We start from the raw sequence: 20,228 nt of genomic DNA, 5'->3' as shown, positions 1-20,228 counted from the left end.
GGAGGAGGCGGGAGCTGAGCTGAGCGGGGCGGGCGGCGGCGGCGGGGCCCGAGCCCGAGAAGATGGCGGTGCGGAAGAAGGACGGCGGCCCCAACGTGAAGTACTACGAGGCCGCGGACACCGTGACCCAGTTCGACAACGTGCGGCTCTGGCTCGGCAAGAACTACAAGAAGGTACGCGGGCAGGCCGCGCGGAGACCGGGGGCGGGACAAAGGGACCGCGGCCCCACAGCGACCCGGGACCCTGCCCACCTTCTGGCGGTCCGCAGCCCGCGGCCCCTCCTCCGCGGCCTCGGGAGCAGCCCCCAGCGCGCCCTCCGGTCTGCGCCCCTCCTCCGGCCTCTTACCGGCCCCCCTCCGGCCTCGGATTCCAGCCCCCGCCCCCACTGCTGCGCCCTCTGCCCCTTGTTTTTCTCCACTGCCCCAGCGGGTCTCCGTGCCAGCAGCCCACCCTTCCCTAAGCTATCGCCTTCCGGGCTTTTCCGGGAGAGACGGTCAGGGGTGGACCTGGTGTCGATCCCCCTCCCCCCGTCCCCAGTCAGCGTGCCCGCCACGGTGCCCGCCAGAGCCCCCCACGGAGCCAGGTACCAGCCGGGCTGAGGCCTCCCTGGTGCTTTGTGTACGTTCAGAGAGAGATGATGAACGCAGGCGGGTAAACAGCCACAGAGCAGGCCCTTGGCTGCTCCATCAGCCTGAAAAAGGCCCCCAACCTGAGATCACCTGTCTCTACCTCTCGTCCCCACCACCAGCCAAGCTACAACAAATCCTCTTTGGGAGCCAGGGTATAGGAGTTCCTTGGCAGCGACCTCTTATTAAACCATTCCTCAGTTTCACAATGAAGTCTTCCCCCACCTGGCCTTGAATTGCCTTGGTTTGGGGTTCAGAGGCTAGGACACTCTTTGTATCTCTAGCCCCCAACACCATAACTGGAGATATTAAGGTAGTGAACAAAGGGTTCAAGAAGCCTTAACTATCTTTTTTTTTACTGAACCTTTTCCTGGTGTTGTCTTTGTCATAAGGCCTTGTTGAAAGGAATATCTAAACATATGGTTTTTCTCTGGAGATGGTCTGCCTCACTTCCTTCTCACTACCCTGAGAGGGATTCTCTGCCTGGCTTTCCTTCAACTCCCCAGTTCTTCCTCCCCAGCTTTGCAGCCTGTCAGAAGTGTGATGAGTGGTTTAAGAGAACGCCCCTCTGATCCTAGTTATGAGCCTGGCCCTGCTCTCAGAGGTCTCTCTGGGTGTCAGGCTCCTGACAGACAGCTGCTGGGTCTGTGGCTTGTCTGCATCCCAGTGTGAGGCTCTGGTTCCCAGGCTTCTACCTTTGACCTTTTGGAAGGGAGATCAGCCTAGGGTCTTAGTCTCTGGCCCTGAGGGGAGTGACAGCCCGAGACCTGGTTCAGCTTTCAAGCTCTGAGCTCTTTGTCATTTACATTTTCCTTCAAGGATCTCTTTACACCTCTCACTGAGAGGAGCACTCTTCTCTGTGATTAGGGTTGAGGACACAGGGGTCAAAAGGTAAAGAGAAAGTTAGCCTCCTAGCTCAGTTTTAAATTAGAAGGCTAGGATGCTAGGTAGCATAATATGGAAATGTTTGAGAAGGCCCAGAGTTACTTGTTTCAGATAAGGTTTCCTCAGAAAAGACAGGTGTTGTCTTGCTCTTTCCCACCAGGCTGAGTAGTAGCTGGTCCTTCCCATTTAGGAGGGCTTGCGAAGACACTTGTGCCCTGTTCCTAGCAGAAGCGGAATGCACATGCTCACTTTCTGTTTGCCCAAGCTCACTCTCTCAGTCTGTTTGCCCTGCCTCGTTGCCATGCATCTTTCTTTTTTTTGTCTTTTGTCTTTTTTTTTTTTAAGATTTTATTGGGGAATTGGGGAACAGACAAGTTGCTGTCCTTTTGTTCTTCAGTCTAGTTGTGGAGGATGTCGCTTCACTGCCCCATGTTGGTATTATCATTGCACTTTTCCCGGGTAAGGCAGTTGCTCACTGGCCACCGGACGGTCACTCATGGCAGCTCACGAAAGCTCATGCCAGCTGCCGGCCAGCTCTACTGCAGCCTACGCCGACTCCGGCAACTCATGGCTGCCCAGCTCCAGGTTGAGCTGTTTGTTGTTCACCATCTCAGCTGTAGAGGGCACAGCATCACTGGCCCTCATGTGGGATCCGAACCTGGACCCTGCTGCTCAGAGCTGGTGCTCCCAAGCCAGCTCTTAACCAATGTGCCACTCGGTCGGCCCCATCATGTATCTTTCTTATTAGGCCACATTATAGGGGGAATCTTGGCCTTCCACAATGTTACCCAAAAAAATACACTATTGCCTTGCTTAGAGCCTGAGAGGTATTGCTTCCATTGCCTGTCAGTGAACCTTCAGGATTTTACAACCCTCAGTGCTGTTGGCTAGAGAATAGGGTCCTGAAACTCCAATTTCAGGGTGTAGCTAAGACCCCCCCTGGTCCCCGCCACCCAACACTGGCAGCATGGGCTGGGGGGAGCAGAACTGTAACTTCCTAGTGAGGGGCGTAGAGGGCCTCCCTTCTACCATTTTCTTTATAGAATCTTGACATGTGGGGTTGAAGACACAATTTTCTCTGCCCCAGATGCTTCCAGAGCTCCTGGGAAAGAAAGAAGAGAAATGGTGGACAGTTTATCTGGGGTCTATTTTTCTTTTCTTTCCCTCTTTCCCCAGTATATACAAGCTGAACCACCCACCAACAAGTCTCTGTCTAGCCTGGTTGTACAGTTGCTACAATTTCAGGAAGAAGTTTTTGGCAAACATGTGAGCAACGCACCGCTAACTAAGCTGCCGGTGAGTGCAAAAGCAAAGGGGGAATCCTCCAGACTGGAGAGGGAGTTTTTTGGGTTTTTGTAAATGTCTTAATTTTTTATATTTGGGTAAATTTTTTTAGCATCTGTGTCCTTGGTCACAGGGCATTACTGCTTTGGTCTAGTCCCCAATTTACCACTCCGTTTGTCTTAGTAATACTTTGTACAACAGATTATCTCAGAGTATCAGGTCAGTGCATGAAACTATTGTGTTATGGTTAAAAGGGTATGAGATTTGGATTTGCACAGGCTTGTGTTCAAATTCTGGCTCTGCCTGTTGGTGTCTCTTTGATCTTGGGCAAGCCGTTTAAACCTTTTGGGTCTTGGTTTCTTCATCTTTAGATGGGCTTAGTATACCTACCTTGTCGGGTTTCTGTAATGGTCAGTGAGGTAACCCAGTAAGTGCTTGGCACAAGGTGGGGCTTTGTGAACCTTGGTTTCTTTCTTCCCCCTCTTCCAGGCCACATGATACAATGGCACGGGGTTTGTGAAAGGACTGTTAAGTAATAAGAGAATTTAGGATGTAACTCTCATATAATTCTTCCCTGTCCCAATTTTGTAGATCAAATGTTTCCTAGACTTCAAAGCAGGAGGCTCCCTGTGCCACATACTTGCAGCTGCCTACAAATTCAAGAGTGACCAGGGATGGTGAGATGCCCTCTCTCTATGCTTCTTACATTTAGTTTAGAGGGAATTTCCCCGTTTGATTCCTTGGGGTCGTTCTGGGGTGGGAGAGCATAGGTAGACGTTCTTAGGAGTCTCTTACTTTGCTTAGTCAATAGGCCTGGCTTGCTAGGTCAGAAAAATGGCTGAGTCACAGCCAAAATAAGAGTCCAAAGTGAGTGTGTGTGTGTGTGTGTGTATCAGTGTGTGTATTGTAGAGGAAAAGGGATTCTTAGGTTAGCATCTCAAACTTTTCTTTGTCCTTTTGGACTGAGTACAAAGTGAGTTGATATCAGTAAACCCTGGTGATATTTGGCACTTACCGTGAGCAGGATTGCCTCCTAACTTCCCATGTTAAAAAGTCACATACCCTACCCTCATTCCCAGACCTGAGCTATACCACTCACTAGATTATCACCTCTTCACAAGGCGGCGTTACGACTTCCAGAATCCATCACGCATGGACCGCAATGTAGAAATGTTCATGACCATTGAGAAGTCCTTGGTGCAGGTAACAGTCATGAACCTCCCACCCATCTTCCTTCCCTCAGTAGGAATCCAAAACACCCCTCCCCCATAATCTCATTCCCTCTGTTTCTTCTCCCCACAGAATAATTGCCTGTCGCGACCAAACATTTTTCTTTGCCCAGAAATTGAACCCAAACTGCTAGGGAAATTAAAGGACATTATCAAGAGACACCAGGTGAGTGGGTGAGACACGAGAGGCGTTTGGATTCTCCATGTCTCTTTTTCTGATGTTTTCCATTCAATAAGCAGTCCTGAGGTGCCATGTTTTCTACCGCAGAGGTGGCTCTACCTTTTTGAAAAATAACTAGGCTTGAAGCCTTGAGCCACTCTTTATCCGCCTGCTCTCCCGTTTCCCAGTCTTGGTAGGTTTGAATCTCTGTTCCTAGTCTGCCTTGGCCTGGCAGGATGGGGGAAGCATCTACTTCCACTGAGCTAGAGATTGTCTGATTTCAGAGAAATGAAATCTTTGCTCTTTGGAACTCTAGAATAACAAGCAGAGGTCATTGCTAGAGACATAACAGTCAACCTGACATTTCCCATGTGTAGATTATCTATTCAAGGATTATCTATAACAATCTTTAGTTCTTTAACTTTTCTTCATTATTAGCTATCACAGCTGTTTTCCTCTGCCATTCAGCTGGTGTGTGCTTAGAGAATACAAACTAACTCTGACACCAGCCTAAGAAAAATATGATTGGGAAGGCAGATCTGTGGTTGAATCTTATTTTGGTTTATTTATACCCATGAGTAACTTAGAGAGGACCGTAGTTACGTGCTTCTCCTTGTGATATCCAGGGCACGGTCACTGAGGATAAGAACAATGCCTCCCACGTTGTGTATCCTGTCCCGGGGAACCTGGAAGAAGGTGAGAACTGGCTTTTCCTGGCCCCTGCAGCGAATGGGTTGGGTTAGGAGGTGGAGGACTGCTCAGTTCCCATGCGGTGCCTGGGTTCCTCTTCTCTTTTCCATCCTGAATCCTCTTACCGCCTCCCATTCCTATTTCCAGGTCCCCTGCTGCATGCAACAGGAGTCGTATACAAGAGTTATTTTTTTATAACCCTTTAGCTTATATCTCTTCCTGCTCTGTTTCTTTCCCCAGAGGAATGGGTACGACCAGTCATGAAGCGGGATAAGCAGGTTCTTCTGCACTGGGGCTACTATCCTGACAGGTGAGGACGGGTCCCTAGGGCAGGTCTAAGTACAAGAGCCAGACTGAGACGCCCTAGAACATTTAGCAAAGCAAAAAGGAGTTATTTGGGGGGTTATTATTTTTTTTAATTTAATTTTTTACTTTATTATCTTTTGGGGCTATTTTTAGGTGTGTTAATTTGTTCTTCCTATCATGCGAATCCTCTGTCTTGGGGAGGTTTGGACTTACTGAACAAGGTGTGAAATGGTTATCTTGAGTACCATTTTTTTATCCCAGTGTAATTTTTGATAAGTAAATATTAGAAACAATCTAAATGTCTTAACGATGGGAAAATGTTTCAGCCAATTTGTATATCTCTTCAATGGGCTATCATGCTGACTTTAAACTTACAGAAATAACATGGATGTATTGCATATGAATATTAAATGCAAAAAGTAGGATGTAAAATAACCCCAGTATTATCAAAATTATAAAATCAAAGTTGTACAGGAAAAAGTTACTGAGGAAAAATACATACTGAGTGTATTTTAAAATACATACTGAAGCTATTTTTAACAAGTAGTTGTGTTAGAATGATCCTTTTCTTTTTTTATTTTTGAAATATTTTGTAATTGTTTTTATTACTTTGTAGTGAAAAGAATCCCAGTATTAACTGGAAAAATAATCATACCAAAAAACAACCATTTACTTTTTGTAAATGGAAAAGGTAAAAAAGATTTGCACTTTCCTTTTCCACAAATCTATCTCACTGATTCTACTTCCTGCTGAATTTCCCTTGGCAGTTACGACACCTGGATCCCAGCCAGTGAAATTGAAGCATCTGTGGAAGATGCTCCAACTCCTGAGAAACCTAGGAAGGTGAGCGTTTCTTGTCTTCCCTGCCCCAAGGAGAATGCCAGAGCCAGAACGCTCTTTGGAGGTGAAACAGAGGTTTCTGTGCCGTTGGGATTTTCTGTTAAGGGTCCCCAGACGGAACTGTGGCTTCCAGGCTCCTCTCCAGCACAGTCGGCCTTTGTACTTTAGGTTCATGCAAAGTGGATCCTGGACACAGATACCTTCAATGAATGGATGAATGAGGAAGACTATGAAGTAAATGATGACAAAAACCCTGTCTCCCGCCGAAAGAAGATTTCAGCCAAGACGTTGACAGACGAGGTGAAATTTTCTCTTCTTTCTTCCTAGAGCCCTTAGCATAAGTTTCAGAACAAGTCTCACTGGAGATTATTGGCTGACATCTGTCCCAATTCTCCAACCTGCAGGTGAACAGCCCAGATTCAGATCGACGGGACAAGAAGGGGGGGAACTATAAGAAGAGGAAGTGCTCCCCCTCTCCTTCACCAACCCCAGAAGCTAAGAAGAAAAATGCTAAGAAAGGGTATGCCAGCCCCTAAAGTGCCCCTACCTTCACCATTCTCTCCACACCACATGGAAAGAAGGAAGGACAAATAAACCCCTTCCCATAACCACCTGGCCTTGTCCTATTGGTGTCCTGAGAGGGAGGACGAGGAGCTCTTCTTTAGCTGTGCAGTCGTTAGTTCTAGTCCCAGCCATTAGTGAACTCAAAGGGAGCTTCATCTCCAAACGAAAGCCTTGGCCACTTCCCATTACTCTGAGGTGATTGGTTTCTGTTTTTGCTCAGCTCTGCCCTTGGGATTCTCTCTTGTTTCCCCTCCCTTGAGCTTCACCTTCCAGGGACCCTTGTCCAAGGATGACTGGATTTTCTTTTACTCTCGTTCCTTTGCAGTCCCTCGACACCTTACACCAAGTCCAAGCGTGGCCACAGAGAAGAGGAGCAAGAAGACCTGACAAAGGACATGGATGAGCCCTCACCGGTCCCCAATGTAGAAGAGGTGACATTGCCTAAAACAGGTATGGGCCAGGCCTAGCCCCTGGGCTCTTCCCCACTCCCTGTCCTGCCCCTATTCTGTCAAACCCCCTGAGTAGGCTGATTTCCCAGGCCCAGGTCCAGGTCTAGAGGATCTTTCTCTTCAGTTTAGATGGTTATTGAAATTATTTTCATCACCATGTACAGTCTAACTTCACATCCATATCCGAGTTGTGGACTGTGCTTTGTACCTGACAGTTGTTTCTAAACTCTTTGATTTTGCATCCCTGTCAGTAAAATGTATTTGATCACAAATTATATACATGAACTGTTATACCACTCCTTTAGAAGCATTATAAAACATATGCAAACATTACCTAAAAATGGGAAAATGTAAAGGATAAATTAGAAAACAAGTATACAGAGAAGTTCTGATATTCTCTGCCTGTATTCTATGGAGCAGCCTATGTGAGAAGCCCATTTTGGAGACCACTGCTCTCCAGCACTGGTTTACAGTCTGCAATCTGTAGAGTAGCCCCAGATGTCCAGGAGTGGATTTCAGGAGTGGAGTGAAGGGGGCCTCTGAGAGAGAGGAGTTCTGGCTCCCACCCTCTCATCCATCAGAGCAGGTCTTTTCTAACCATGTTTTCTCTTGCGCTTTTGTATATAAATTTAGTTGAGGAGTGTCCTCTTTCAAAAATATTTAAGATCCAACCACTCTTCTACAGAGTGATTTGGTCAGACTGTCTCAGTCCATGAAGAACTTATAGACACATAGATAAAAATAAGGACCTATCAAAGATAAGATGATATATTAATGTCCATAGGGTACAAATTTCTTCTTTATAGGAAAAAAGTTAAATGAATTTTTGGTTGGGGAAAGGAGGAAAAGTGGCAAGTGAGTTTCAAGCCCTAAAATGATTGTGACTGCAGGAAGTTACTACATTTTGTGAGTAGATGGAGAAAGTTTTTGGAGAAAGTGAGATCTGTAGAACTGTTAACAGCAGAGAGGTGAGGCCTTGATTTAGGCAGAACCTGTCTGACAAAATGACTCTCTTCTGGCAGTCAACACTAAGAAGGACTCAGAGTCAGCCCCAGTCAAAGGAGGCACCATGACTGACTTGGGTAAGACGGGGAGCCTCGGGGCAAGGCATTCAGAGCCTGAAGGAGGGGAGGTCAGCTGCCACCTTCCCCCAGCCTGCTGGGGCTTTTCAGAAAGTAGGACTCTTCTCGGCCCCTCAGGAGGCTCCAGCCTTCTATCTTGCTGTCTCTCTCTTTCAGATGAACAGGAGGATGAAAGCATGGAGACCACGGGCAAGGTGGAGCCAGTTTAGAGAGGCCCTCCCTCTCTATGTGATTCTGACTTGTGATTATAAAGTTCCCTCTTCCTAGAACTTTGCACTGCCCAGACTTTTCCTGCCCTAGACTAGTTCTATCTGTAGCTCAAACTGACCCTTTTTGAGTACTGGGACCCATAACTGTTCATTCCCACACCCATCCTTAGTGCCCACATTCCTGGGGTGTGGGAGAAGCAGGGGGTTTCTAGGGGCAAAATGGGAATGCTGAGTGTCCAGCAGCCTCCATATTTGTAGGATGAGGATGAGAACAGTACGGGGAACAAGGGGGAGCAGACCAAGAACCCGGACCTACATGAGGATAACGTGACTGAACAGACCCACCACATCATCATTCCCAGCTATGCGGCCTGGTTTGACTATAATAGGTATTGTTACCCCAACTTCTCACTGAGTCCTTATCTCCCTGCCTCCTTGGGTCAATGTGTTGTTTCTCCTCCTGTCTCCAAATAAGTTATTTCTTCTTCGGCAAGATGGGCTGAGGTACACTTCAATTTTAGGGGAGCCCTGGCAGGAAGTTCTCCGCAAGCATCTCATTCCTTCCTGCTGTCTCCAGCTGTTTGCCCTCCCCACCTTCTAGGCTTTGCCTCTCGGCCTCCCACCTCTCCACTAGTGCCTTGTGACTCCACTCTGGCTTCTCTTGCAGTGTTCATGCCATTGAGCGGAGGGCTCTCCCCGAGTTCTTCAACGGCAAGAACAAGTCCAAGACTCCAGAAATGTAAGGAAATCTCAGTTAATGAGTCCCTTTCTCTCCCTGTCCCCATTTACTCTTCCTGATTCAGCAACATCCAGTTTAGCAAACATTTCTTGAGCTCCTTCCATGAGCCGGGCACCATGTGAGGTTTACCAAGATGTGATCCCAGCCCAGCACTGTGACCACGTTGGCATGCTCTCTAGGATTTGCCCAGTGGTGATAGTAAGCATGCTCTTCTGTACAAAACAAGTACCTGCTCTAGTCCCTCCATTTCTTTTAACAGGATACAGAGCCTTTCAATTCATAATTACCCATGTTGTCCAAAATGCAGATATCCCTAGCACAAGTAATAGCTTTGACTAAAATGTAAGCGACTGTTACCAGGCTGGTCCCTGAGAATAGGTTTTGATAGAAAAATGAGAGCAAAAACAATGAAGATCCAAGTCTGTGAATTAAGAAATGGAGAGGGCTCTCTGGAGAAAAGTGTTAGGTAAGGTGCAGGCTTAGGGCTCAGAAGTCTTCATCTCCTTTAGGGTTTTGCGTCAGGCCAAATCTGCCTGGCTTTGGATGAGACTTGGCAATCTTCTCTGGTTAGGGATGCCCCAGGATCAATGCCATGATGAGGTGGTGAAACTTGAGTGCTGAGCCAAGGCTCCCTGAGAGCCCAGCGAGCTTGTTTCCCAGCTGTTCCTTAGCTTCTCTCTGGGGCCCTGTTCCCTTCCCACCATGTTTCTTTCCCTGTAGCCTGGTATGCTTGTCTCCTCTTCTTCCTGGGGAAAGCAGTGTGTAGAAAGAAGCCTTGCTTTCTCCAGGGGAAAAGGAAGTAGTGACCAGATGACATGAGTTCAGCATGATTGATCTGCAGGCAGGGTTGGAAATAGAACTGTTCTATACTTTGAACTCTTGATGTAAAATGTGAAATGATGATAATTGTCTTGAGAGTTTATTATCTCCCAGGTTCTATCCTATGTGTCCTACATACATTGACTAGTTCAATCTCACATCAGCTTTAGAGGTAGGTCCTGTTGTCATCTCCAATTTACTGATTGGGAAACTGAGGTATACAGAGAGTAAGTCACTTTCTTAAGGTCACAGAGCTAGTAAGTGGTAAACCCGAGATCTGAATCCGTTAGTCTGACTCATGATCTCAAACTTTACACTATACCACACAAAAGCTACCATTTTTTGAGTTCCCACAACATGCCTGGCATTGCACTAGATCTTAACAGACCTTTCTAATCCTCAACAGACACTCCATTTTACAGATCAGGAAACTGAGATTCAAAAAATTTAAGTAAGTTGCCCAAGGCCGTCATGGTAGAACTGGGATTTGAACTTAGATCTTTCCACCTTCAAAACATACTCTTTTTTTTTAAAGATTTTATTGGGGAAGGAAAACAGCCAAATTGTTGTCCTTTAGTCTTAGTTGTGGAGGGTGCAGCTAGCTCAGTTCCAAGTCCAGTCACCATCCAGCTGCCCATCGGCAGCTCAGCTCAGGCGCAGCTCATTGGCCCATGTGGGAATCAAACTGGTGACACTGTTGCTCAGAGCGCGCGCTCTTAACCAACTGAGCCACTCGGCCGGCCCCAAAACATACTCTTTATATACCATGTCATGCTGACTAGTTGGACACATGGATATGGACTTCCCTTTAACATCTGCATTTGGAAATGAGGGCTCCTTTTTTTACCTTTTGATTCCTTGTTTAAAAGTTGGATGAGACATCCCCAAGTATAGCCAAGAACATAATGCATTTAACTAAAAACCCTGTCAAGGAAAAGGTAAGCAAAGTTTGAACCCCTGGCATCTGGTACATAGTAGACCCACATTGTTTATTGTCAAATGGTCTACTCTTTTCTTTGACGCACAGGAGTCATTAGCTCTTTTGTCATTTTCTCTACCATTCAGCCCTCAACAGATACTTATTTTTCTACCTCATTGTTCATTTTTTTCTTTCTTCTCAGCTACCTGGCATATCGAAACTTCATGATTGACACGTATCGACTGAACCCCCAAGAGTATCTCACCTCCACCGCCTGTCGCAGGAACCTGGCGGGTGATGTCTGTGCCATCATGAGGTGGGTCTTGCAGCTGAGAGGAGGGGGGAGTGTTGGGATGTCTGCCCACAGATATCTCTTGGCAGAAGTAGAGATGCCAGCAAGGAACATAGGGGAATGAGCAGGGGAAAAACACCTCTAGAGAAAGGTGAAGTTCAGGTTCAGGGTATGAGAGACGTGAGGGAATGGCAGTGGCACTTACTGAAGTGTGGAAGAAGGAAGAAAGCACGTCTGTACTTGAAGGATACTGGTTCGATTTTACTGGGTGTCCAAGAAGAGAGATTTCATAGGTGGGTGGATATGGAGAGGTCCCAGCTGGGGATGTAGATGAGTGTCGCTGGTATGTACGAGATGGGAGGAGACGAGATTTCCCGAGTAGCTGAATGAGCAGAGAGAAGAGGGTTTGGGAGAAGTAGCTTTAGGCCTCTACCTCTGCCCCCACCCTCCTCCTTGCGCACCTTTCTGGTTGTCATGTGACCCTGTCTCTGCCTCTGTCCTCACAGAGTCCACGCCTTCCTAGAACAGTGGGGTCTTATTAACTACCAGGTGGATGCTGAGAGTCGACCAACCCCAATGGGGCCTCCACCCACCTCTCACTTCCACGTCTTGGCAGACACGCCCTCAGGGCTGGTCCCTCTGCAGCCCAAGACCCCACAGGTAGGGTGAGGGGCTGTGGGGACAGGGTGGGGTTGGGTAAAATTGGGCTTCTTTGGACTTTTCTTTTTCTGGTTTTTTAGGGTTATGGTTCAGGAGTGTTTTGAGGCTTTTTCCTTTTCCATGGGATGCAAAGAGCAACAGAAATCAGTCCCGGGTGTTTAGCACCCTCTCTTAGCTTCTGTCCCTGAGACTTCGAGAACTTGCTGAGGAAGAAGAGATGCTCCTTGTCCTCAAGGAGCAGACAGACTAATGTAGGGGATGGAACAGATAGAGAAAAATGGCTTAAAATTAAGTTGCATGAAAATTTTTAACCTTGTCATATTTCCAACGTTTTTTCATTTTTGCCTCATAATTATTATCACCTCCATTTTTCCACTTCCATTTCATACATTACAGAAATTAAGAGGAGAAAGGTTATGTGGCTTGCCCAAGGTCACTGAGTACTAAATCTAGGATTAGAATTTAAGTGTCCAGCTCCTAAGAGAGCCTGTAAATGATATATGTGAATACAAATGGATATCATGCCAACTACAGATCTAATTAATCATTAAGGGAATATGGAACAGTGGCATGAGTGCCCCCAGAGCTTGTGGGCCACCCAGCATTTGGTCTTAAGGCCTCTAGGGACTTGGCCTGGTCATTTCCTGCCCAGCCTCCATGACACCAAGCTCTGTCCCCCAGGGCCGCCAGGTTGATGCTGATACCAAGGCTGGGCGAAAGGGCAAAGAGCTGGAGGACCTGGTGCCAGAGACCGCTAAGGGCAAGCCAGAGCTGGTAGGTGGGGTGTAGACCCCGCTGGGCTTCTTATTTGCCCCTTTATTGGGGGGCCCCTGCCCGGGAAGAAGAGGCATGAGAGCAGAGGAGCTACAGCAGTGAGGGAGGAAGTCGCGCCCAGGCGTGTCCCTGGCTTTGGGAAGGAAGCTCCTTCTGTCTGTTTTCTCTCTCTGTCTGCCCCTGGCTCCTGGTGGCCACTTGTACTCACCTCTTTCTTTCCCTCCACAAATAGCAGACCTCTGCTTCCCAACAAATGCTCAACTTCCCTGACAAAAGCAAAGAGAAACCGACAGACATGCAGAACTTTGGGCTGCGCACAGACATGTACACAAAGAAGAACGTCCCCTCCAAGGTATGGAGGCATGGGCTGACTCAGGGCTAGAGTGCCTTCGCTCCTCAGAGGCCACAGGCTCCTCTCTCTGACTCGCCTGTGTTTCCCCTGCAGAGCAAAGCTGCGGCCAGTGCCACTCGAGAGTGGACAGAACAGGAGACCCTGCTACTCCTGGAGGTAACTGGGGCAAGGAAAGAACAGTTCTATGAAAACAGAAGTGGCCAGGGTGCCAGACGCACTTGTCAGTGGGGAGAGTGCCTGTCGCACCTGCACCAGGGAAAAGCTCAGGCCATGGATTTGGGCCATTTCCTTAACTCCTTACCCTTTCTTAGTGCTACTTGGAAGTTCCCTTTGGACCCAGCAGAATGCACAAATACCACAACACAGAGAGCTTTGAAGCCAGCTACCCTTAATAGAATGGGGGGAGTTGACCTTCAAGGAAAATGGCTAAATAAGCAAAGTTGTGTCTCCACCACCACCACCAGGCACTGGAAATGTACAAAGATGACTGGAACAAAGTATCAGAGCACGTGGGAAGCCGCACGCAGGACGAGTGCATCTTGCATTTCCTTCGTCTTCCCATTGAAGACCCATACCTGGAGGACTCAGAGGCCTCTCTGGGCCCCCTGGCCTACCAGCCTATCCCCTTCAGTCAATCAGGCAACCCTGTTATGAGCACCGTTGCCTTCCTGGCTTCTGTTGTCGATCCTCGAGTCGCCTCTGCTGCTGCAAAGTCAGCCTTAGGTAATGTGGAGGGGTCCTGGCCTTCTTATTTTGCATTTGAAGGGCTAGTTTACTCAGACCTTGAAACCCCCTCAAGTTTGGCTGCCCTACTGACCTTGTCTTCTGGCATCAGCTCAGGCACCTGTCTAGCTCCGCGCTGGTCTAGATGAAGAGATGGGCTTTCACTGGGGTAGCCAGAACTGCCTACCTGCCCCCACTCCCAGCCTCATCCTCTCTGGATCTTGCAGAAGAGTTCTCCAAAATGAAGGAAGAAGTACCCACAGCCTTGGTGGAGGCCCATGTTCGGAAAGTGGAAGAAGCAGCCAAAGTGACAGGCAAGGCAGACCCAGCCTTCGGTCTGGAAAGCAGTGGCATTGCTGGAACCACCTCTGATGAGCCTGAGCGGATTGGTAAGGCCTGGCAAGTGCCTAGATTTCTCCCCTTCCACCAAGAGCCAGAGACACGTGGCATTCCTGTGCCATTGCTGCCTTGAGTTGGCCTCAGAGCACAAGATGAATGGGAGATTGGTGGGGGGGTTTTCCCTAGGACTTTACCTTAGGGACTATGGCTCCCTGTTGGTCCTTTCACTAAGATTTCGGCTAGGAGAGGGGGCTGTGGGAGCAGTATTGTAGAGACAGACTCTGCATCAGCCATTTCCCATTTCCTCTTCCCACGGGCCCAGAGGAGAGTGGGACTGACGAGGCTCGAGCAGAGGGCCAGGCCACAGAGGAGAAGAAGGAGCCCAAGGTAGAGCGGGATTAACCTGGGCTGGGAGGGCGGAGGGCAGGTGTGGTCATGGGGAGCTGGCTTAGTCCAGCTCAGGCAGATGAGGCCTGAGCTTGGGTGGAGCTTCTGGAGCCAGATCACCTCCCAAGTAAGAGGTGTGAATTCAGTTCCTAGTCTGGGCCCTTTGTATGAGAAACCACCCACTCTGATAACCCTGTACTTGTCTTTCTCTGGGACTCCAGGAACCCCGAGAAGGAGGTGGGGCTGTAGAGGAAGAAGCAAAGGAGAAGACCAGCGAGGCTCCCAAAAAGGATGAAGAGAAAGGGAAAGAAGGTGACAGCGAGAAGGAGTCAGAGAAGAGCGATGGGGACCCCATAGGTGAGCCTCCCAGCAGGATGGTTGAAGTCCAGGGGAGAAAAGGGAGGCTGTAGGACTAACAACCCTGTTTCCTGGCCCAGTTGACCCTGAGAAAGAGAAGGAGCCAAAGGAGGGGCAGGAGGAAGCACTGAAGGAAGTGGTGGAGTCGGACGGGGAAAGGAAGACCAAGGTGGAGCGGGACATCGGTGAGGGTAATCTCTCCACTGCTGCTGCCGCCGCCCTGGCCGCCGCCGCCGTGAAAGCCAAGGTGAGGGCCAGAGACCCAGAAGACCCCAGGAAGGAGCTGCCGCCTTCTCTGATCTCACTTCACCTGGAAGAAATCCCTCCTTGCTCATCCCTTAAATAATGCTGGCTATTTCTTTTTTCTTTTGATCCTGAGAGGGAGAGTTGGTCATCACTGCTCTAAGTTTTTACCATTGGGCCTATTTTTCACCCTCTGAGTATTTGATCTTGTCTTATTCTTTGCCATGCTTTCTTTTTCTTCACGTTCTTTTAAAAATATCAAGCCTGTGCTACTGTCTGGGTTGTGACCACAGCAAGTTCTTTCTTAAAACCTGCCAGCCTCCACCCTACCTTTGTCTGCCCCAGAATGTCTTCAGCTGGGTCCTTCTGCTGACACTCCATCCCATCCTTCCTTCCCTAGCACTTGGCTGCTGTTGAGGAGAGGAAGATAAAATCTCTGGTGGCCCTGCTGGTGGAGACCCAGATGAAAAAGTTGGAGATCAAACTCCGGCACTTTGAGGAGCTGGAGACGATCATGGACCGGGAGCGAGAAGCAGTGAGTAACATCCCTCAGGGGGTCAGCGGAGTCCAGGGACCCCACCTTGACGCTGAGCTGTGCCTCAGTTGAGGATGGGGCAGCAGGGAAGTGGGGAGCAGCAGAGCAGAGTGCCTGAGACGGACAGGGCTTCACCGCAGAGTGGAGCAGCCTAGGCCAGGGCGGGAGGAGCTGGCCCCAGGCAGTTAAAGACAAGCGGCCCACAGGTGAAGTGTGGAGACTAAGGTCTCACAGAATGTCAGCTCCTCCAGGGGGCAGAGATCCTAGTCAGTTTTTGATTGGTGCATCTCCAGGTCCTTGAACAGTGTTGGCTCACAGTAGACTGTCAATAAATATTTGTTGAGTGATTGAACGGGTTTAAGGGATGATGAGAGGGTAGAGGCTTTGGATCCAGGAGGTGAAGTTGGAAAGAGGATGGGATGAACAAGGTGTGGACCACTTGGAGAAGGTGTAAAAACAAATAGAAGACGGGGACCTTTCCCTCACAGAATTTATATTCTATTTGGAGACAGCAAATATACAAAATGGAGACATTAAAAACAGTTAATGCTTAAAATATCTGACAAATTCAAATCAAGAGATTTCAAGTCAAGTATATAAGTCCTGAGAAGATAACAGAATAAAGGCCAAAAGCTCAGAGGCCAAAAGCTCAGAGGCCAGTGAGTTGATCTGGGTTCGCTTCCTAAGAATGGTGAGGTTTTAGCCGATTTTTAAGGAAGAAAAGAACATGACAAGAGGACTGGAAAGGTTTTTCAAATTAAATTAATGACAAGTTCAAAGCTTTGGAGCTGAAACGAGCAGGAGCTACCCCCAGATTTAACTCCATTGCAATGAGAGAAGCCATGCGGGCAGCCAGAAGATGAGGGGAGGGCAGGGAGAACAGAAGATGCCCGAGCACGTGATTTGCCTTTCATATGGGGAACCACCAGAATGAGAGGCTGGGTTTGTCAGAAGACAAAGCAGGGGAAGGCGTTTGCCTTTTGGGTCTTCTAAACACGGGTAACAGTATTCAATTGGCACTGGCAGCTGGAGTATCAGAGGCAGCAGCTCCTGGCCGACAGACAAGCCTTCCACATGGAGCAGCTGAAGTATGCGGAGATGAGGGCCCGGCAGCAGCACTTCCAACAAATGCACCAGCAGCAGCAGCAGCCACCGCCAGCCCTGCCCCCAGGCTCCCAGCCTATCCCACCTACAGGCGCAGCTGGGCCACCCACGGTCCACAGCTTGGCTATGGCTCCAGCCTCTGTGGCCCCTGCTCCTGCTGGCAGTGGGGCCCCTCCTGGAAGCTTGGGCCCCTCTGAACAGATTGGACAGGCAGGCTCAACTGCAGGGCCACAGCAGCAGCAACCAGCCGGAGCCCCCCAGCCTGGGGCAGTCCCACCAGGGGTACCACCCCCTGGACCCCATGGTAAGTGATGGGTCCTGGAACTCTTGCTGCCTAGTGGGATCCAGGTGCATGTTCCGCCCCCCGTGAATGGGGTACGCGATAGGCCTAGAGACGAGGATCGGCCTCAGTTTCTACAGATGGGCCCACCTCTGTTATATCCCTAAGCCAGCAGGCTTCCCTCCTCAAATCCAGACCTTTGGAATTTGTTCCACTAATTCTAGTGTCAGGAAAAGGCAAGGTGGTTCCCAGGAGTCACTAGATTACCCTCGCTGTGAAAGTGAGTTGGAGTGAGATTTTTTGCCTCTAACCTTCATCTTTCCTCTTCGTTCCCAGGCCCCTCACCGTTCCCCAACCAACAAACTCCTCCCTCAATGATGCCAGGGGCAGTGCCGGGCAGCGGGCACCCAGGCGTGGCGGGTAATGCTCCTTTGGGTTTGCCTTTCGGCATGCCGCCTCCTCCTCCTCCTCCTGCTCCATCCATCATCCCATTTGGTAGTCTAGCCGACTCCATCAGTATTAACCTTCCCCCTCCTCCTAACCTGCATGGGCATCATCACCATCTCCCGTTCGCCCCGGGCACTCTCCCCCCACCTAACCTGCCTGTGTCCATGGCGAACCCTCTACATCCTAACCTGCCGGCGACCACCACCATGCCATCTTCCTTGCCTCTCGGGCCGGGGCTCGGATCCGCCGCAGCCCAGAGCCCTGCCATTGTGGCAGCTGTTCAGGGCAACCTCCTGCCCAGTGCCAGCCCACTGCCAGGTGAGAAGGGTCCTGGAGGGGAGAAGGGTGAGGGAAAGGGGTCCATATGGAGGGATGGAGGGCAGGTGGGGAAGGGCTCAGGTTCTAGAGCTCCCATGATCCTTTTGGAGCACTGGCAAAATTAGAATATAGGAGGACGGGCCTCTCTGGCTGTCCTCCACCATTCCCCAGCCTGGCAGCTGCCACCTTTGGGATGACGTTGGGGCCTTTCCACTGGTGGGTCATGGAGGAGTCCTGTGGCACAGAGCATCTCAGTTGTAAACTTGAAAAGCAGCTACCTATTTGCATGATGATTGGCATCCATTCCCTTTGCTTGCCCCCATCACACTCAAATGCCCCATTTAGAGTTCCCTTGGGGGCGGGAGGATAATTCCGTGTCTATCAGTTTTCCCAGTGTGAGGTGGGTAAGGTTATCGGGGAAAGGAAGTTGTACAGTGTGGGTACCTCCTTCATCTATCCACCCCATTGCATGCCATGCCCATTTCTGTTTGTCCATGGTGGCCTGGGTCTGAAGCCCTCTTTCCTGCTCACCCTAGCTGATTCATCTTCCTTTTCTCCACAGACCCAGGCACCCCCCTGCCTCCAGACCCCACAGCCCCAAGCCCAGGCACAGTCACCCCTGTGCCGCCTCCACAGTGAGGAGCCAGCCAGACATCTCTCCCTCACCCCTGGAGATCAAGGTTCCAGGAACAGCCCTCCCCCCACCACTGGGACCCTTCCCCAGCCTGGAGTTCATCACTACGTAAGGAAAGCTCCTCCCGCCCCTCCAAAGCCCCCACCAAGCCCTTCAGGGGCATGCATTTTTATATGGATTATTCAAGGACTTCTGTTTAAAAGTGCTGATGTCTGGGAGAGGATAGGATGGGGATGCTGCCCTCAAAGGAAAGGCTGGGGGAAGGTGTTGATACAAGGTTCTAATTAACCACTTCTAAGGGTACACCCCCCTCCCAACTACTGCATTTTTTATGGATGAAAAAGAATGAAGCCCTTTTAAAGGAAGTGAGATTTTTTTTTTTTTTTAAGCTGAGCCATCCTGCCATCTGTTGGTAGCTCAGCGGCTGCTCAGCTCGGGCCAGGAATTGAACCGCTGGATTTTTTTTTTTTTTTAAGCCACTTTGGAGCTCCCTCCACCCACTAAAAAAATCCAACTTTTACAGTTTTGGGAGGAGGGAGGTGACAGTTTTAAGAAAAGGGAATTAAGGTTCTTGGAAGAGCTCTGGGGATAGAATAGGGTGCAGAACCTGGCTCCTCCAGCCCCTTGTTAGTGAGTCAACTCAGAAGCCCCTCAGCCGCCCCACGCCCAGCTTCTCCCTGCTGATCTCTCCTTCTGCTTCCTCAGTATTGCCGTTTTAGGACACCTCAGCTCAGCCAATGACCCCTCTCTCTGATTGTCGGGTTTGTGTTTTTAAGTCACCGGCGTAGTTGATGTCAGCGTATGTGTATTTGGTGGGGAAACATTTTTGGGATTTCTGTGGGAGGTAATGAAGGGCAGAGCATTTGGGGCTCTTCTTTTTCCTTCCTGGGCTGTCAGTGGGCTCCTAGAAGACATGGAGAGGGCAGCTAGAAGAGGATGGGAAGTTTTAAAAACCTGAAATGTTCAAAAAGCACTTAAGCACCTCCTTCTTATGACTCGGTGGATCACCCCCTTTCTCTTCCCTTTCCCACCACTACCATCACAACCTTGACTGGTAGCTAGGGATTCCCTGGGATTTGGAGGCGGGGGAGGTGGGAGTGCCCAACCTAGGGCTGGCAGCTCAGCTCTGCTCCCCAGTTCCAGTACCTCTGGTACCAGTTTATACAGGCAGATGTGAGTCCAGGCTCTACCAATTCCTGGTCCCTCCCACCAGCCCCTTTGTTCCTCATGTCCCCATGTTTCTCTTCCTCTGCGTCTTGGCACCTTTCTTCTGTTCAAAAGTTTTCTGTAAATTTTCTCTTTCTTTTTTTTTTTTATAAATTAATTTGCTTTCAGTTTTATCTTGTGGATGCCTTCTGTGTTCTGACCTGTTGCTGGCAGGTAGGGGGATCGGGCTGGGGGCAGCATTCCTGGATTCCTTCCCAGGGGCATTCACTTGGGCTGGAGAGGCACTCTGCAAGCCACAGGCCTGCGCACACCACACCGTCCTCTCCACAGCTGGCTAAAGGCAGCACAGCTGTCAGGACTGTGCACTGGGGTAGGAGCTGGGCAGAGGCTCTCACCTGCCCTAGAAATAGATGTTTAAGACTTGGAAGGACATCCTCACAGCCTTGGAGATTTTGTATATTTATCTTTTCAGAAGTAGTGGCTTCATGTCTTCCCTTATTCAGCAGGGAGAAGGCAGGCATCTTCCCTACTTCTGTTATTATTGGCCCCTAGCCCTGCTGAGGTGACAGACAGGCTCAGACAGTGCTAATATGGCCTGGCTTTAGCACTAATAAACACTTGGGGCCTCTCCCACAAAAGGTCTGCCGTGCTTGGGAGGGTGAGGGCTCTGTTTAAGGAGCTAGAGGGCCAGAAGAAGGCTCAGCCTATGAGCCGGAACAAGGATTGCCAGCCTTGGTCCTACAGGGGTTTATGGCTTTCCTAATCCCCCAAGGGGTGGCCTTTGTAGCATCAGTGAATGGGGTCAGCATTTCAAT

At 49.5% G+C, this 20,228-nt stretch overlaps 1 protein-coding gene across 6 annotated transcripts; it reads left to right on the top strand.

Moving 5' to 3' along the window:
• Nucleotides 1-18,626, top strand: SMARCC2 (SWI/SNF related BAF chromatin remodeling complex subunit C2). 6 transcript variants are annotated; one of them, XM_019669108.1, is made up of 30 exons: nucleotides 1-173; nucleotides 2,688-2,807; nucleotides 3,387-3,472; nucleotides 3,917-3,998; nucleotides 4,098-4,190; nucleotides 4,811-4,880; nucleotides 5,115-5,184; nucleotides 5,948-6,023; nucleotides 6,189-6,320; nucleotides 6,425-6,540; nucleotides 6,910-7,034; nucleotides 8,056-8,115; nucleotides 8,272-8,309; nucleotides 8,583-8,713; nucleotides 8,992-9,063; nucleotides 11,004-11,117; nucleotides 11,600-11,753; nucleotides 12,435-12,527; nucleotides 12,760-12,879; nucleotides 12,973-13,035; nucleotides 13,344-13,602; nucleotides 13,830-13,991; nucleotides 14,264-14,328; nucleotides 14,550-14,685; nucleotides 14,766-14,932; nucleotides 15,329-15,463; nucleotides 16,490-16,871; nucleotides 17,184-17,267; nucleotides 17,547-17,612; nucleotides 18,175-18,626. In XM_019669108.1, the coding sequence occupies exons 1-30, from the start codon at nucleotides 63-65 to the stop codon at nucleotides 18,249-18,251; spliced, it is 3,459 nt and encodes a 1,152-aa protein (XP_019524653.1). In that variant the 5' UTR covers nucleotides 1-62; the 3' UTR covers nucleotides 18,252-18,626. The 6 variants fall into 6 exon arrangements, with proteins under 6 accessions (XP_019524653.1, XP_019524650.1, XP_019524655.1 ...); XM_019669109.1 differs by having other exon boundaries at nucleotides 7-173; nucleotides 12,763-12,879; XM_019669105.1 differs by having other exon boundaries at nucleotides 17,184-17,612.
• Nucleotides 18,627-20,228: the final 1,602 nt, after the last annotated feature.

Source organism: Hipposideros armiger, unplaced genomic scaffold, assembly GCF_001890085.2.
Source record: "Hipposideros armiger isolate ML-2016 unplaced genomic scaffold, ASM189008v1 scaffold_548, whole genome shotgun sequence".
NCBI classification, from domain to species: domain Eukaryota; kingdom Metazoa; phylum Chordata; class Mammalia; order Chiroptera; family Hipposideridae; genus Hipposideros; species Hipposideros armiger.
Note: the sequence above shows the minus strand (reverse complement) of the source record. Positions and strands in the feature narration are given on the sequence as shown.